The following is an 18225-nucleotide window of genomic DNA, read 5'->3' as shown; positions in this document are numbered from 1 at the left end:
TTGGCTACTATGATAGTCTTTAAAGACTTGTTAAAGTCATTGTCCATGATTTAGGTGTCCTGGTAGGTGGAAAACTTAACATGAGCCAGCATCGTGTGCAGTAGTACCTGGGGCAGAGGGTAGCAGCAGGGCAAGGGAAGTGATAGTCCCCCTCTGCTCTGCCCTCCTTAAGCATCATCTGGAGTACTATGTCCAGGCATGGGGCTCCCAGATGAGGAAGAATGTTGAGCTTTTGGTGCAGATCCAGAGGAGGTTCAGGCTGAGGGAGCTGGGCTTGCTGTCATGGAAGAAGAGAAGACTCCTTGGAGACCTCATCACAGGCTTACCGTACTTAAAGAAAGCTTATAAACAGTAGAGAGAGTGACTTTTAACATGGTCTGATAATGTTAGGTCATAGGGGAATGATATTAAGCTAAAGGAGAGGAGTTCAGATTAGAAATTAAGGAATTCTGTACTTAGAGGGCAGTGAGGCCCTGGAACTGCTGCCTGAGATGTGGGTGCCCAAGGGCAGGCTGAACTGGCCCTGGGCCTCTGAGCTGGGGCATGGTTTAGTGGTTGGCAGCCCTGTCTGCAGAACGAGGTTGGAATCAGATGATCTTTGATGTCTCTTCCAACCCAAGCTATTCCATCATTCTGTGGTAATCTGTTACCCACTGAGCTTCAGGTGCAAGTGAAGAGAACGAGCTCTTATTGGTGAATTGTGATTCTGTGCAGCAAAGAGCACAAGACAGTTGAGCTCAGGAGGGTTTGAGAACTCAATGAAACAATGAATGTGTTTATCTGGGAGAGAAAGAATTCCAGCTTCTGAATAAATTAATACTTATTTTGTGACAAAAAATAAATTAAGTAGAATGAATCTTCAATGTTTGTGCTTAAAATAATAGGAAAAATAACTTATTTGCCTCTAGGATATTTATATGTAACAAATGTTAAATTGCTTCACAGTTAAAGAACAGTAATGTCAGATTCTTGCTCTGTGTTACTTAAAGACACCTGTATATCTTTAGAGCCCTCTTCTCTCTAAATTGAGAATACAGTTCCTACAGTAACTAATAAGGCTTATGTTGCTTCTGGAAGAATGTATGATATACTCTGTCCTAGGGGATGTTTAGCCAGGTTTTAAACTGATGGATTATGTTTTAAGGGTGTTGCTTGCTGTATTTTAGGTTGTATGATGTGTAATTGGTGACAGTAATGGCTTATAAATGCAGTAGTAATTTACCACAATTAATGGCATGGCACGTCTTTCCTGTCTGTAGGAATCACTTTGATTTTGCAGCTATCTACAGAAGACCTCATCTGTGGTGTAGTCCTAAAATATGTGTGGTTTTTGTCCTTCCTTTGTCACCAGGCACATCCTCTGCTATGGTGGTGATTAAATGCTTTGATACAGCAGCTGTGTAATAGACTTTTGATTGTGTGACTCTTTAGTTTTTTAATGATCTAAGGTTTAGTCTTCAGCAGTAAAAAACGATAGTAGGAAAGTTATTTAAACTTCAGTAGTTTTACTTGGTTGCTTCTTAGAGGCTGATGCTAAGGTTCTTAAATTTAGCCTATACTTAACTTCAAGTAAACTCTGAAATTTAATTCTGCTTGGCCAAACATCTTACTGTTCTCATTTCAGTATTTCAGTGTCAGTACAATTTTAGTATTTAATAACTGGACACTGTAAGCACAATAAAGATTTTTTTTTTTATAGTAAATCTTCACTGGTAAACTAAGATTTGTTCTTGTTTAAATTACTGGTGTACAAATAAAGAAAAATCCTTTTGATTGAATTTCTGTCTAATTAACATAGAAACAAAGATATCAGCAATTTTATTCCCAGAAAGTGCTGATCTGGTGTGTTACTACTGCTTTGTGTGATGTACTCTACATTTTAATTGAACCTCTATAATTTGCCAAAGAAGTAAGTTGATTTCTTCTGTATTCCGAATCATAAGTTTGATTAAATATCTGGTGGGAAAAGCAAACAAAAATGAAGAGATAATACTGACAGTGTAATGACTGTCAAGGAAAAACAGTTTACCACAGTGAATCGAAAAAATAATAAGGAAGGTACACATGTCATTTATTCTGAAAGCATTCTGAGTGCTGACTGACGTGATGCTAGCCCACTGTGCTTAACCCAGCAAGTTCAGTCTTATTCAAAGGCATCCAGTCCCAACAGTATAAACAACTTTTTAGTCTGAAATTAATTTGTTCTCATTTTTTTAGGGTTACTCACTGTGGTTTTCAAAGGACTGAGCTCAATCAACTTGGGTGTCTTTCTGGCCATCTACTGTATACTTAATGTATTTCCTGCTTTTGGAGGAGTGAAAGTATTTGTTTTCTGCAGCATTTGCTCCTCCAGAGCCTTCAACTTAGACTGTCATTTTAAGCAAGCAAACAGCAAAGTGAAATTATACTTCATTTTCTAGTTAGGCAACATAAAATATCCATCCGTTGTCCCTCTGTTGAAATGCAATTATGACAGTGTATGTATGATTGAAGTTAATTTTACATCTCCTGTTATAGGCAACTGGTGGGGGATATGAAAGTGAAGATGCATATCCCAATGCAGAGCTTTTCTTCTTGGACATTCATAATATTCATGTCATGCGGGAATCTTTGAAGAAGTTGAAAGACATTGTTTATCCTAATGTGGAAGAATCACACTGGTTGTCAAGTCTGGAATCAACCCACTGGCTAGAACATATAAAGGTAATTTTTAGCTGTTTCTTCAAAATGTTTGTCCAAACTTGGTGTATCCATCTTGCTTTTTATTAAACTTTGAGATAGTCTTGATATAAAACACACACTACTTGAACTATAGAAGCCAGCATTACTGAGTTTTGGCTCCTAATATCACCACCCCAGGAATGCAAAAACCCTCTTGCTCTTAAAGTGTGGTATTGAGGGCTTATGACTTACCTACAGTAAGAGAAGACTAACATTTGTCAGTTTCAAGTCAGATATTAGTCTTTAATAATTGAAGGAATGCATTGTCCTTCTGATAGTCTTTACATGTGAGAACTGATTTATTTCTTACTAGTAAAATAAACTGACTTAGTCTGGAAATTTTATATTTTCCTTTAGCTAATTAAAATATTTACGAATTGTACTTCAGCCTTTTGCATCAAGTACAGCTGTGAAGAGTTATTAAAGTATTACATAATTAATCCTACTTTTTCATTTTAAGCTAAAATTCGGAAAACAACCCTGTTAGAGGGGTTGAAGTGCCTTCATTCTGACAATTGAGGTATCTCAGAAACTTGGTTCAAAGGAGAGAGCCAAAGGAAATACAAAGTTTTTAGAGAATAATTCCAAGGGTAAATCCTCTCTTTCTTTCAAAAAAGAAGCTTATGTTCTTCGGTTTATCAAGGTTACTGTTTTCTGTCCCATTTTCTAAGAATTTCCTGTGAGATAAATTAGATCTTACTAAGACATTAGGAACCAATCTGTTCCTCTATTTTTATACAGTAAATTTACTTTATCTCCTAGAAGATTCTTTTCCAGTTAATTACACCGTGCTCTGTAGGTCTTTTAATGGAAACTATCAATGTAGATACTCTCTAGATAAAAGAAATCAATTTATTTTTGTTAGAATGATAACGCTCATCTCCTTTATTGTTTGGTTTCTGTTCCTCTTTGTTAGCTTGTCTTGACAGGAGCTATTCAAGTGGCAGACAAGGTGTCATCAGGAAGGAGCTCTGTGCTGGTTCACTGCAGCGATGGCTGGGATCGGACAGCACAGCTGACGTCACTGGCCATGTTGATGCTGGACAGTTACTATAGAACAATAGAAGGATTTGAAGTGCTAGTGCAAAAAGAGTGGATAAGCTTTGGACACAAATTTGCATCGGTAAGAAATGGAAGATAATTACAAGGGCCATGCAGCATTAACAGTATTAAATATTCCCAGTATTAAACAACTCGTTGTGATAAGGTCAGGTGATTCTTATTTTATAGGGATTCTGACTTAAAACATATCTAGGTAAAAACAAAGAGAGCTTTTTTCTCCGGGACCTGTTTGTTTTTAATGATCCATGTCCTATGCAGCCATTGAGAAATGCAGAATTGCTTGTGTTACTACGTTGATTAAGCAAAGAAAGTAAGAATGCAGAAAAATGGTGCGGGTTCCCCAGGGCAGTGGTCAAAGTCTCCTAGAGTTCATAGAGTTTGGACATAGGGTTTCAGATTTGGATGAGGCCAGAAGTTAGACTTGATCCTTCTGGGTCCCGTCCAGCTGGAGATGATTCTGTGGTGTCTTCCCAACCATTTTGGAAGAAGATCAAATTGGGGGTATGTGGCTTTTTTCCTTCCCCTGTCTGTGTTTCCCCCACATGTCAACTACTGAAATGTCACAGGAGGCAGGTGAACAAGTCTGAGCAGTGCACTGATGTCTTCAAAACTTCATCTCAGATGTTCTAGAAATGATCATAACAGATCTCCAAAGGCTGTCACTGGTAATGTCACCTCTAGTTCTGTTCTATCTTCTAAGTACTTAGAAGATAAAGGGAAGTTGAGGCCATTAGTATTCAGGCTGTTTGTAATGCAAAGTGTAGGGCATTGGTGTGTTAGGAAACTTTTCAGTCTCTTAGTGGAACTTCTTAAATTTGGCTGCTAACTGTACTAGCAGGAAATCTGTATGAGAGATCTGGGAAGCAGAATGGCTGTCCAAGGGGAATGTGCTGTGATACATAGACAAGAAACAAAAGTTGGTAGGTGGTTTTTCAAGTGTAACTTGGTGCTGAACCTTGCAATTCCCAGTTAAAAGTTTCCACGCTTTCAGTAGAATTTGTTTACACAGACTGTTTTGTGGGATATTCTGAAGGTAGCGCTTAGTGTTGCTGAAATGAGGAAAATGGGCAATCTGGAAAATCAAGAAATGGAAAAGTATACCTCTGGGTGTATTTTGTGCCCATTTTATGTTTTCAGGAGCGTCTCAGTTATTTGAAAATCTGTGTGTTGCTACTGAGTGTGGATCGCTTCAATATTTAAGCATACTTAGAGGTTGCAGCTGCCTTTGATCTGAGTTTCTGAAGGTGCTTTGAGGCTTTAGGAAACTTGCATTTTGGTTGTTGTGAATATCAGCTGTAGTCCATTTTTCTACACGCTTACCTGTCATCTTCTGGTAGTGTTGTTATGTAAACCTTTCAAGTGTTCTGCTGTGGTGTAGCCAAAGGAAGTACTGGGCTGTCTTTTCATTCTGGTTACGTTTCATCTTGTAGTTGAAAAGCATTAGTCATAATGCAGATAGAAGTAGGCAGTGTCACTAGGAGACTCGTAGCTTAGTGCGCATTGTTGTGATTTGATGCTAAACTTATAAAAAGTGTTCTTCACCATTATGAATAAACTTGAGACACCTAGGATTCTGTATTAAACCATGAATTTTAGTTTGGGTAGTCAGAACAGTCCTTTTATGTCAATGGGAAATGTTTTTCTTCTAAGTAAGTAGGACTCTTAGTCCCCTTCCAGGTACCTAGCTCAGTCTACGGGGTCATCTCTGACAAACTGGCACCAGTGAGGGTGGTTTCAATAGCTTGACTCTGCTAACAGTGATTTGTTTTTTCTCAGCTTGCTCACTGAAGTAGTACTCTTAAGAAATGGTTGAAGCAACTTCCCATACCCATGTGCTGTTGTCTGGCAGTACTGTATATTTTAGTTTGATTAGATGTTAGGCTTACGGTTATATTTAGTTAGCTTATATTTAGTAACCAAATAGAAGCTTATGTGCTTCTTTTTTGGAGTGTCTGCAGAATAAAAACTCAATGTGACCAGAAAATATATTGTTGATACATGCTGTGCTTTGGTTTGGTAGTAGTTTGATAGAACTGTGAGGTGCAGTAGTAAGAACTAGGTACTTCAGTGCCTAAAACTAGTTAGCTGTTAGAAGGTTTAGGATTCAGGTTACTGCAGTTGACTACTGAATTCATGTCGATGTTTTCTATCTAATGAAGCATGAGTAGATTTGCTGTGGGAGAAGGATTTCCTATTCCAGCTTTTCTGTGTATAGTGAATGTACTGCAGTATCTGGATTGCAGCATAGCTTGCTAAGTGGAACGTCATTGTTCTAATAATGAATTCTATTACAAGAAATATGAGAAATGGAATAAATTACAAATGAGAAGATATTCAAGCTCATACTGATCTTTAGCAAATCCAAAAACTGCTAACTGAAGTGGACTTTCTTTACTGAAAATGTGTAAGACTTCTAATGGATACCTGTTAATTTAAACTGTGAAAACTGGAAAGCAAGGAGGGCAGATTTGTGTTTCGCCTATAGTGCTGTTCTGGTAATTTACTGCTGTTGACTAACTCTGACTACAGTCCCTCATTTCCCTTCATTTCCTACCATTCAGTTTTATTATTTCAAGTTATCTTGCACATCATTAGATATTGCAGAGAAAAGTAATGGTTTCGTCACTTTTCATGCCCTTAGGACATTCTGCCTGCTATCTTACAGGCAGATTGATAACACTGTAGTTCAACATACACACTCTTCCTTGGTATCCTCCAGGCAAGTATGTTCAAGTAGAATTACAGGAGTTACGGAATCTCTTTTCCTTGAATCCCTATCCTTTTTCAACTATCACATGTGAAAAGAAAGGAAATAGCTTTTACCAAACTTATTTTTTTTCCTCTCTGAGGAGAATTCCTTTGATTGTTAATTGGATGCTTTCTCAGAATTAGGTGGCTCACCCAAAGTTGTAAAATGTGCATTGTTTATTCTCTGTCAAGAATATGACCACTTGTCTGAGCTCAGTCCTGTTCCCTATCTACCTCAGATGCACTGTCAGATTCCAGTGTGGAGGTGGGGAGATAAGATAGTATAGGCAGTTCCTGTGATACAGGTTCTCTAGAGGCCTAAAGTACAAAAGACAAAATATATGGCTCGGATTTTGATGTTATGTAAATGTAGTTCCAAATATCTCATTTGTGATGTAATGAATGCTTTAACATTCCTGCTTTTCCGTTGACTAGCACTTTGTTTTTTAATAACAACATGTTTGAAATAACTTCCCTTGAATCTCTCCTCCATGATACAGTAACTGATTCTGAAAACAGTTTGCTCTGTTACAGAAGTGGTTATATTCTATTAAAATACAGAAACAATGTTCTATCAGCCATAAAATGTACTGCTTTGGTTAACAAGAGGTCCCACTGCTTCATTTCAGAGAATAGGACACGGTGATAAAAACCATGCTGACGCAGACAGATCACCCATCTTCCTGCAGTTTATTGACTGTGTGTGGCAGATGTCTAAACAGGTATGTTATGTCATTCTTCAGGTGGTAGGGCTGTTAAGAGACCACTGAACTCAAAACCTAGACCTTTAAGCAATCAGACAAAGAACTATTTCAAGAGGACAGCATACCTTTCTGCCCTGACGCTGTAATCAGAAGCAGTGGATTTGCTTTTAAGCCAGGCCATCTCTCTTCCCTATTTCTACAGGTGGTATACAAGCTGTGTTTGTGCTGCTTGACATCAGGCAGTGCTCGTGCATGCAAGGAGTGCATACTGAAGGTTGTGACCAGCTGGCTTAGTGTAGGGCCTCCTTGTTTCATTTCACTGTTTTTTGTGAAGCTGTCCCTTCAAATACCTGCACAGTGGTGTTTCATCAAAGCCTGAAAAGGAGCCTTGGCAGGTGGTGATTGTTGTGATTTAAACATATCTTCAATAAATAATGAGACAAAGCAGCCAACTTCATCTGTTTAGGGCCAGGAGTTAGGAGCTAAGCCCTTTTCTGGTATGATGCTACACTATGAAGCAGTGTGAATATCTTAATCATTCTCTGTATGTGTAAATGTAATGGTAACAATTCAGCATACCATATTCTTTTTAGAAAATAAAGGTAACTAGAAACTTTTGAGTGCATAGTTCTTAATGTCTACTTTAAGGAGATTGAACACTTCATGAGTTTGTGACCCTTATTCTGCTATGTAGTGAAGAAAGTATTATCTTAAATTATTCTTAAATGTGTTGGCTTCTGAATGCCTTTTTTAGTTTCTTAAAACTCTCTTTTAATAAAAGAACAAATTGGCCTTTTCTGTTATTTTTAGTTTCCTACGGCCTTTGAATTCAACGAGCAGTTGTTGATTACAATCCTGGATCACTTGTACAGCTGCCGGTTTGGGACTTTCTTGTACAACAGTGAGTCTGTTAGAGACAAAGAGGTCAGTCATGCTGCTGGTTGTTTCATTGTATTGCTCTAGATGGTGACCAAAAAACTGATTGCATTGTGTTTTATTACATTCCTTACACGTTAGTGTTCCTGAACTGGCTTTATTCTCACTGCAGAATAGTTGCATGATTAATGCCTTGGTTTTGGTAGCTTAAAGGCTATGCAGTCTCTGTAATACTTGTCCAAAACTGTTTTGCTTTATTAGAAATGTTCTTAACTCACTGTGTTTCTAAGTAAATCATAATGGTGTTATTTTAGAATGCAACTGGCTTCTTTGATGTGCTTCCTTGCAAATTTTTACAGTGCTTATTTCCATTTATTTTCAGAAAGTGACTGAAAAAACATTATCATTATGGTCTTTGATAAACAGTGAGAAATCTAAATACACCAATCCTTTTTATAGTAAAGAGCTAAATCGAGCTCTCTATCCAGTAGCCAGTATGCGTCACCTTGAGCTCTGGGTCAGTTACTACATCAGATGGAACCCAAGAATTCGGCAGCAAGTAAGTCACCTGTCTGAAACATACACAAGACTTGGGGACTTTGGAAGTAGATCTTTGTATTAAAACTGATTTGTAGGATAGTATCTGTAATGTGCTCTTTTTTTTTTTCTTTTCTAACATGTTATTTGTAAGGACGGGAGGAGGAAAAAAGATGAAAATGCTGATTTAAGTGGTGGGTTTTTTTATTTGTTTAATCACCCAACTCATCTCAGAACATTGGGCTGATTTCACTGCTCAGTGTCGAGTCGTCTTCAGATTCTTTCTGTCCTCTTTCTTTGGGAGCAAGACTGGGAAGTACATTCTTAATGGTATTGGATGTTACTGGAGGGTGAGCGACAACACTTAGAAACAGTGCTTACTGAACCCTGGAGAGTCAGTGTTGGCATCACAACTATGCTTCACTGCATTTCCCTGTTCTTTTCCCTTTTCTACCTGAGCATACAAAGACTTTTACAAAGTAAGATGACCCCACTTAGCCTTCTAAAACTGCTGCCTGTATTGATGGTTTATGACAAGTTTTGGTTTGTTTTGTTTTTTGCTAAAACTTTGACCCAACATTGTTTACACTGTAAACACTGGAGAAAAGCAGTTATTGCTAATTTTACAAGCGAATCAGATCAGTAATCCAGGAACCCTTCTATCAAATTACAGGCAAGTTTGTTCTGGGCTTTTAATGTTTGATATGTGAGTGCTCAGTTTTTGTTACAGTCTTGCTAAAAATCTAGGCAATGTGGCACATAGAGATAGTGTACAGAGACTTATTTGTCCTGCTCAACAAGCTGTGTAGTTTTGAGTAGGAGAAGACAGAGGAGCAATTTCTTTGACAGAAGCAGTGTTCGCAGTCCGGATTCTGGAATGAATCAGGAGTTTTCAAGCAATGCAGTTCCCCTTCTGCAGCTGATCTATATTATTTACAGCACTCCAGAGGCTGTAAGAGAGCCAGACAGTGTGCTATATTTTGTTCTAAGTACATTGCCAGTTTTAATTTCAAGTTCTCGCTTAAAGCTTCTGTTGCTTGCTGTGAAGGATGAAGGCATCTCACAAAAATTGAATCCAGAGATTAAATTTAGAATGTGATGGATTATGTGGTGTGCAAATTAGCCGTAAATCTACTTTGAAATTCTTTGCCATTATTCAGGAAAGGTTTTTGGCAGTAGTTTCCTACTAGAAATGCAGACCTGTGTGATCTAGTGTTCTGTGCTTCTGCTAGCAGTCCCTCGTTTTCACCATATTTAAGTACAAAACACAACCAGTTGTTCTCTTGCACATTAAACTTGTGCTTCATGTTAAGTATCTGAGTAGTGAACATGTGGCATAAACCAGTTATTTGAGGTGACCCTGTTAGTGCTGTGACATAGAAGCATGCTGGGGGATGTCGCAGTAACACTGTCTCTCATCCTCTTAGTGACTAGATTAAGTCTTTGATCCAACTTCCATGTTTGCTTCGATATTTATCATCTCTCTTATCTGGGCTGCATAACAAATGCAGTGTCTGAGAGTCACTGGTTCAGGTGATTGTGAACTGGTGGGGCATTTAAATTTGTTTCTGCAACTTTGCTGTTAATAACTCTGAGAGGTTAATTGAGAAACAGTAGCAACTTTTTGACAGATAGAAGGGAGTAAGCTCAGGCTCTGTATTTGCTTTGGACATCTGAAAAGTAAGCTAAACTTAAAATAGGTATGGTTAAAGTACTCTGGCTGTGAGTGGTCTGAAAGCTCAGGCAGTTGATGTTTAAATACTAGGAGAATTCACTAATACAGCTTTGTGTTTGTTGTTTCATGTACATACAGTTGCAAAATTAAACACTGAAGTAAACTTTATCAGTAATGGTAGTTCCCTAAACCCTAAAGAGTTCATCTTCATCTGATCAGCAGAGCTAGAGATCTTCAGTGTGACTTTTTTTTAGGGAGGACCGAACATTTAAACTCTTCAATCTAAAACATTTCAAGTCAAGAAGAGAAAACCTGTGTAGAAGTTAACCACACCTAAATAAACTTACCATATTAAGTAATAATCCCTGGGGAATTCTGACCGATTTTGTAGAGCAGCTTGAACCCAGAGGGCTCTTGCATTATAGAAATGAGTAGCTTGGTAATACCAGCTACGGCAGCGTGTGTAGATGTGCTTGGACTACGATGATAAAGGACTAACACAGATCTCTTTCTAGCAGCCAAATCCAGTGGAGCAGCGTTACATGGAGCTTCTTGCATTGCGAGATGATTATATGAGGAGACTTGAAGAACTGCAGATCACAAATAACTCTAAAATATCCAACTCATCAGCCTCATCAACGTCTCCCTCACAAATGATGTCCCAAGTACAAACGCATTTTTGAAGAAAATGTTGGCTTCTTTCTGTATTGTAATAGCAAGTGGTGCTTAACATAGAGCTAGAGTATAAAGAAGAGTATTTTAATGCCTTATGTTAGATTGTCCTAACACAAAGTATTTTAGACTGTCTTCATTCAAGGAGGACTTCAAAACAAAACCAACTCTTCCATTATGTGCCTTTCAGAACCCGTGAACTGGGAACATGAATAATCAACTTCCAGTTATGGAGTGCTTTAAGAGTTATTGTGGGAAGTCTGGTACAGTTGAAATGAAATGGATTTATTGCTTTCTTAAGGATGCTTTAATTTATTGCATTGCATTGCATTGCATTATTGCATTGTAGGTCTGTTCCTCCTGTAAGGGAATTCATGCTCAGTCTTGGATGTTGTGAATAAAACGCATTAACATAAAGAGGAATATCCCCACTGTGTAGAAGTAGGAACGTGTCTATTCCTGCTAGGAATAAAGTTGTGGCCTTCGTGAGACAGAGATAAATTACACGGTAGGATTTCAGAGAGAAGTGGTAATGTGGTGATGAGATTCCAAATTTTCTTACTTCCAAATAAATGAAAAGGTGGAAGGAAATACTCTGATATGCTTCTGATCAAACAGCGCAGGTAGCCCAGTCGGTATCAAAAGAAATTCTTCTTTTATTGTGTTTTTTTAACAGATGGCAGTTGCACTGCATTCTGAGCACTCCTGTTCTGCTGAACTGCTGAGCGTTGCAGAGTGTCACGAGTTATCACTGTTGGCTGTATTGGCTTTTGGATTAATACAGAACAAAACATTTCTAAATAAGGTTTATATAATTCAGAACAGACCCACAGGGGTGTTGCTTGAATATCCAGCAACAGCCATCGTATTGAAGCTTGAGTACATCATACAAAAATAAATGTGCCTGTTTCGAGGAGCTTTTATACCAAAGTAGGCCAAAAAAATGATATATATCAGTTCTGAATACTGTTGAAAACTTGTAAATTTATAGTTTACTGTTCAGTATATATTTAACTTTTGTTTAATGAATTTATTCACAAGTATTTAAGGGACTTCGGTATATGAGATTTGCATATAGTGTGTGCACTTACATTGAACCTTCCATTGAGTTCCAGTTTGAGCTCTATTTCATAGGCTTTTTGGAGACCTTTAACTTGTTCTTTTCAGGTATTTTTGAACAGCTGCAAGCACTTCTTATGACAGACAGACCTTGCTGCCTGGTATTTAATTAGCAGTTTGCATATTATCACGTCTAATGGTATTCAGGCCATCCAGGAAGTGTTGCAGTTCTGACTCTGCAGAGGACTCTGATGTTATTTTAAATGAGATGTTGTGATGCTTGAGGCTTCTATCACTGTAAATTATTGTACATGCGGTGAGTTTTGATCAGCAGGATATTATAGTATTATATATAAATTAAGTTTTGTGTAAGTATACATAATATAGTTTATTAGAAATTCTGCTGGTTTATAAATGTGTAAATATTTTGCATATGAGAGTTTAAAGCTGTAATTCCACAAAGTAAGTCAGAATTTAGAGGACATCTGAGTATTTTTAGGAGCAGTATTTTTTCAGAGGAATAAAAGTGTACCACCTCTTGATTTGATTCAGTATAGACACAGAGCTGCACTACTTTTTTCAGGGAAGCTCAGAGCATACTGCACGTGTGTTCTAAACACACATGATTTCGTGACTTATTTTTGTCCTCTAAGTTTCCTTCTCCCTTCAGTACTTTTCACTGTGTTTCCAAAGTAACATGAAATGCCATGATCCCCGGAGCTTGGCTTGAGGTGCACGAGGTGCGTTGAGATACACTTTTGAGAACTATGCATACCCTGCTATGTTTGCCTTTTACTTGTGGTTTATATATGTATATAGATACATATATATATAAAGCTGATTTTATTGGAGTATTTAACGTTTCTGTATTTGAGTTGAACGCGTTGGTGACATCTCTGAGCAGTGTGGAGCAGTGCAGAAATATAACTGTACTGTGTAAACACTAACGATGAACTCTTGCGTGTGGGAACGTGTCGTGTCCTGGGGAGGATCTTTATGCACTTAGCTCAGTACATGTATTCCGTCCCTCATATTACTGGTTTGGGTGAATGCCATTCCTAGAAGCTCTCTAGCATAGCTCTATTTGGGCTTCTTTTTTTTCTTTTTCAAGTGAGTAAACTCTACTTTTTAATTCTGCTTTGTCATGGTCATATTAATCATGCAAATATAGGGATGTTTTTAATCCAATACCTTCTGGAAAACACTACTCTAGAGGGTCCTGAGGTGGGGAGCGAGGAAGGCCCGGCAACGCGCCCCTTTCCTGGGAGAGGGTAAGGAGGACGGAGAGCCGACGCGTGAAGAGCAGCAGCGCGCGGAGGAAGAGAGAAATAAAGCCGTCCCTCTTCAAGCGCTGCCTCCTTCCGCCGCTTCCCTCGGGCCGGGCCTGCCCCGCTCCCGCCCGGCGCCGCCTTCCCGCGCCGCGGAGGCCTGTGGGTAAAGCCCGCCGCCAGGTGACAGCTCTCGGCCGCCGCCGGGGCCCGGGCTGAGGCGGCAGGGCCGGGCCGGGCGGGAAGCCGCCATCCCCGCGGCGGCCGGAAGCATGGAGCGGGCGGCGGCGGCGGCGGATGGCGGCGTTGTGAACCGGAGGGCCGCGCGGGCCGGCTCGAGGCAGGCCAGCAGCGAGGCACTGGACAGGTGAGCGGGCGGGCGGGCTCCGTGCTGCGTCCGCGGCCTGCCGGGCCGGGCCCTGTGCCGCGGCCCCTGGACCTAACCCCCGCCGCCGGGCCGGCAACGCGGGCGGGCCCGCAGAGCCGGGGCTCGGCCGGCGCTTCCAATCTGCGCCTTTGTTTTTGCCATGCTAGCGAACGGCGGATTTTCCCCTGTCAAAGTTTCCTGCCTGCGGTTGTGTGCTCGTCGCGATTGGCGTCATCGGGGCGGTGAAGGCTGCGGCTGCCTGCAGGATTTCGGCCGGGCTCTGGGGGACCTACGCTACCCCTCGTCCTTCCTGAGATGAGCGGTTCTCCTTTTGCTGCCGTGTCCGCTGCGCGGCTCAGGCGGGCGGAGCACAGCGGGAACCGGTGCGGTCCCACGCGGAAGGCTTGGGAGTCCTTGCCAGGCTCCGTCTCCGTGTTCCGTCTCTTTTCTCTTAGGAGCGACCCTGATGTGCTAGGAAAGCTGCAGATCCTTGCTAAGAAGTTTGTCCGTCGCTCAAATGCACGTCTTTTATTCCTTGCTTTCGTGTTTCTTGTGTGATTTCCCCCTCCCTCTTGTTGAACTACAGCAGCAGTTTCTGTAGCACCCGCGGGGTGCGGAGCTGAGCTGTGCTGGGCTCTGCTGGCGTGGAGCTGCGGGGCCCGCAGGCACGGGGAAGGCTTTTTCTCAGTTAACGAGTTTGGAAACAAGCTTTGGCTAACCCTAAAGGGATGCAGCAGAAATCAAGAGGGAAACAAGCCCAGCAGAGGATTACCGGGGATATCTAGCTCAAACTCCTTGCAAAACATCGGTGAAAGTTTTTCTAGATGAATCTGGACTCGAGTCCAGTACTGCCCCTGGGTTTAGGAGTATGTTGTTCATCCAGGCAGGAACACCATTGATGCTGCGCTTGCAAAATAGCGTTTTGTGATCTGGTTGTGTATGACTTTGCAGGAGGACAGCCCCTACAATTTGTCAGAAAACTTGTTAAAGATCTTTAATTTCAGGCTATGTGCACCTGCCTATCCTGGTAGAGCTAGGTGTGAGGAAATGCCTCTGGCTATGCATGGGTTTGTGATCCTGTGCTGTTATCCCACCTGCCTAACAACCCAGCGGTGTGTGTGTTCTGCTGAGTATGTGTATGGAGCGGTTTGCTTCCGTGTCACAGGATGCTCAGAGAATCCAAATTTAGCTTGTGAATTAATTGTAAACTGAAATTCTAAGTCCATTTTTAAGTTTGCCTTGAGAGCAAGCTTCACAGCCACTCAAGTGCGTAGCAAACCTGCTTGGAGGAGTGGCAGTTATCTCCTGTATGAGCTGATCCTGCAGCAGCACAAGGGTGCCCCAGCCTTCCCCACTTCCTGCAGGGTAGGCGTGTTCTGGGGCAGTGCTGGTGCACCCCTCTGGCTGGCACCACCACCAGAACAGCTCACTGCTGGAGCTCTGAAACGTGTAAGCCGTGCTGGTTCCAGCAGCTGCTCTCCAAACACACATCTCAGATGCAGTGCAGTTCAGATGCGTTGTCTGTAGGGTTCTTGTATCTGACACTGGGAAAGCCAATCGTGAACGCTATTCAGAGATTATTTTATGAATATATAAAAAACGTGGCTAAATAGAAACTGCTCTTTAGAAAACGTATTTTCTTCATCTGATATTAGTATAGAATGCAACACGACAGTAGTTTGTATTTTTAAATGCTAGCATAGAGTGATGTAATTTTAGGGAGGCTCATTTATAGCCTTGTTTTGTATTGCTGTACCATGCTATTCTCAATATACATTTGGAATGATTGCTCAGTAATGCGAAATATTCTCTTTCTGTAGCCCTACGGGATCACACGTTGAATGGTGCAAACAGCTGATAGCTGCAACCATTTCCAGTCAGATCTCAGGGTCTGTCCCTTCGGAGGGTGTGTCCAGAGACTACCGGGTAAGTGCCTGGAGCAGTGCCTTGCTTTGTTTTGGATAAGAGTGAGTGGTCGGGAAAGCCTTGCTGCTTTGAGCACCAGGTGATAAGTACTTCAGTCTGGGAACATTTCACAACTAGAAGCATCTCATTTGTGCATAGGAATCAATCTTTAGAGTCTGTTCTGTGCTTTCCCCCATGGTAAGAGCAGTGGCACTGAAGCGGATGGGAAAATTAGAAGTCGTTCTAAATTAATGACTTGTCTTTCCTTCTGGGTGCTACATAAAAAGAAACAGCTAAAGTAAGCTAATAATGGCAGGTTGAAATTGCTACGAGTTGTGTCAGTTGGAGTACCAAACTGCTCTCTCTAGATTGCACCAAAAATAAATAAATACATATGTCTTTTTTACTGGTCAAAGAATAGTGGTGAAGATTACTAATTAACTGAATTTGGCTGAGAACGTGACAAGTACCTGTGTGAACAAACACAGGCTGCTGCTATCTGGGGCACGGGATGCACTTCTACTCGTCCTAGATTTAAAAGAATTCTATGTCCGTGTAAAATGACCAGATGAAGATGTGACTTTTCTTGTTTTTATCTGGATTTGAAATTATTTGCTGATAAACTGATTGAAAGTTTGCTGTCCAGAACCAATGTATTTTAGATTCTGTGACTGCAGATCAGAACCTGCCCATTCTTGAAGATGAATTCCACAATGTTTCTGGCTGTAGTCTGTTCAAAAATTCCCTCCAGAGAGTTTGGCAGCGTTGACACAGCAACTTACCCTCAGGAAGGATGGGCAGCTCTCAGGTCAGAGCTGGTCTTGGGCAGAACACTGTGGGACACTGTGTTACGGCTGTCAGAGTTGTCAGTGCCGTGTAGATCAAGGACTTTGTTGTGGTAAAATGCAAGTGTGTAAGCGTGGTGCCCTGTTATCTCTGGGTTATACGCATTCCTCTGGAATAAGGAGCGCCTTTGTATTCTGAGTAGCTTCGTTCTGTGCTGCAAACTCACCTTGGATATTATTTATTTCAAGCCTAATTAGATTACATCTTTCCTTCTTAGAAGTGAAGGAACAAAAAATAAGCCTTCTGGTACTCAGAACTGTTGTGGAAAAAAGTTGCATTTGCCATTACTGCATTGCTGCGATTTGAGCTCCTGGTATTTGTACATTACACCATATAATGTTTTTGTCCTAGAATTTCTTCATGTAAATTCAGGACCTGATCTTGTCTGTGCTTTAGGAAAGGCCTTCCTATGCACTGAGTATCTGTGGAGGCTCAGCAGTACTGCAGGTGCTCAGTCAGTACCGATGACACCTGCATGGGCAGCGTAGATCCAGAAAAACTGGTGCTGTACATTCAGCATTAAGAGACAAACACAGAGTCCTCATCATTAGGAGAAAGGTGGGTGATGTTGGTCAGTGAGAAGCAGGCCCACCTGGTGAGCACTGAGCAAGCTGGGAGCAGTGGGACAGCGTGGGGCTGTGCCTGGCAGTGCTGCTGTGCCTGCAAGTCACACAGAAGGCAGCAGCTGCCTGCAGAAATAAGCTGGGTAGAGCCAAAGCTGTCTGTGTTTTGCTATTTGAATCCAAAAGATCTGGGGGTTGTATTTCATTGATGTTACTGCAGGTTTGTTTTCACTTCTGAGGATTACGGGCTTGCTCTTCTCACAGTAGTGCTGCATCAAAGAGTGGTTAGGAGTACATTTTTCAAAGGAATTGGGCGTTGGTTTCATTGCTAAATGGAAGTGCCCAGCGTTCTTTCAGAGCTAAGCAGTTCTGCAGGTAGGAGCTGCTACACGTGCACAGAGTTGCTTTGTTTTGCTTTTAAATTCAACTACAATGAATGTGCTTGGGAGTAGAGTACTCTTGAAAATCTGATGAATGCTGTAATGTCTTCAATAAGTCAAAGGGGCGCATTTTGTTGGATAACGTGTTATATTTTAACTAACAGGTGTACAGGAGGCCTGATATTCGGGTAAGGTTACCTGTGGCAAGTAAACGGCCTCCTGCCTGTTTGTCCTTTGTGCTGTGTGGCATCTCGGTGTGTCGAGTGTTCCTTCCTTCATTACTGGTCTTTATGAACCAGTCAGACCGTTTTGCTATGCAGTGCAACAGTTTCTTTACCATAGAAGTGCTTCGTATCCATTACTATGTTTTCGTGAGCAATGGAAGTCCACGTGTGAGAAAGCAGTGTATTGAAATGACTTTACAAACGTGCAACACTAACTTCAGTCTTCTTGCATTCATTTTGACAAAGTGGCTGCTTGCAGCTGAGCCTTACGTGCTTCTGACTGTGCAGTACTGCGTGAGCACCTCTAACTAGTGTCTGCATTGAGGAGTGGGAGTGGATAACAGTGTTGCACCTTTGTCCAGCCCCTTTAAAGAGGATTCACATTCATGCTTTCTTTTGTATGTGTGTTACCTTAATTGCCTCGGTCCTGTTGTAGAATGGGAGGCTGGGTTTGAAGCTGGGTGCTAGTGCAACGACCTGCATCTTTTTAATGGCATTTCTGTAGGTCTTGCCTATTCTTCATTGTTTTCTTGTCCCGCAGCAGCATGCATAGAGTGAGAAATGATCTGGACAGCATTCTGACATAGTTCATGAAATGCATCTGACACTTTTCTCCAA

At 41.1% G+C, this 18225-nt stretch overlaps 2 protein-coding genes across 8 annotated transcripts in view; both read left to right on the top strand.

The window, feature by feature from the left end:
* Window positions 1-11221, top strand: part of MTM1 (myotubularin 1) — a 33806-nt gene extending 22585 nt beyond the window's left edge. For 4 of the 5 annotated variants that reach the window (XM_065729731.1, XM_065729730.1, XM_065729732.1 and 1 more), the window contains 6 exons: window positions 2518-2703; window positions 3638-3844; window positions 7161-7253; window positions 8046-8159; window positions 8494-8670; window positions 10839-11221. In XM_065729731.1, the coding sequence (XP_065585803.1) occupies window positions 2518-2703; window positions 3638-3844; window positions 7161-7253; window positions 8046-8159; window positions 8494-8670; window positions 10839-11006 (945 nt within the window). In that variant the 3' untranslated portion in view covers window positions 11007-11221. The remainder of the gene's footprint in view (window positions 1-2517; window positions 2704-3637; window positions 3845-7160; window positions 7254-8045; window positions 8160-8493; window positions 8671-10838) is intronic. The other variant, XM_065729733.1, reaches the window with a different exon arrangement.
* Window positions 11222-13489: 2268 nt separating this feature from the next.
* The window catches only part of MTMR1 (myotubularin related protein 1), a 31208-nt gene continuing 26472 nt past the window's right edge, over window positions 13490-18225 (top strand). For 2 of the 3 annotated variants that reach the window (XM_065729727.1, XM_065729726.1), the window contains exons 1-3: window positions 13490-13689; window positions 15510-15615; window positions 17548-17571. In XM_065729727.1, the coding sequence (XP_065585799.1) occupies window positions 13595-13689; window positions 15510-15615; window positions 17548-17571 (225 nt within the window). In that variant the 5' untranslated portion in view covers window positions 13490-13594. The remainder of the gene's footprint in view (window positions 13690-15509; window positions 15616-17547; window positions 17572-18225) is intronic. The other variant, XM_065729729.1, reaches the window with a different exon arrangement.

This window comes from Cyrtonyx montezumae, unplaced genomic scaffold (assembly GCF_038088225.1).
Source record: "Cyrtonyx montezumae isolate F1298 unplaced genomic scaffold, pur_monq_1.0 scaffold_11, whole genome shotgun sequence".
Classification (NCBI taxonomy): Eukaryota; Metazoa; Chordata; class Aves; order Galliformes; family Odontophoridae; genus Cyrtonyx; species Cyrtonyx montezumae.
The sequence above is the reverse complement of the archived record's forward strand: the minus strand, read 5'-3'. Positions and strand labels throughout refer to the sequence as shown.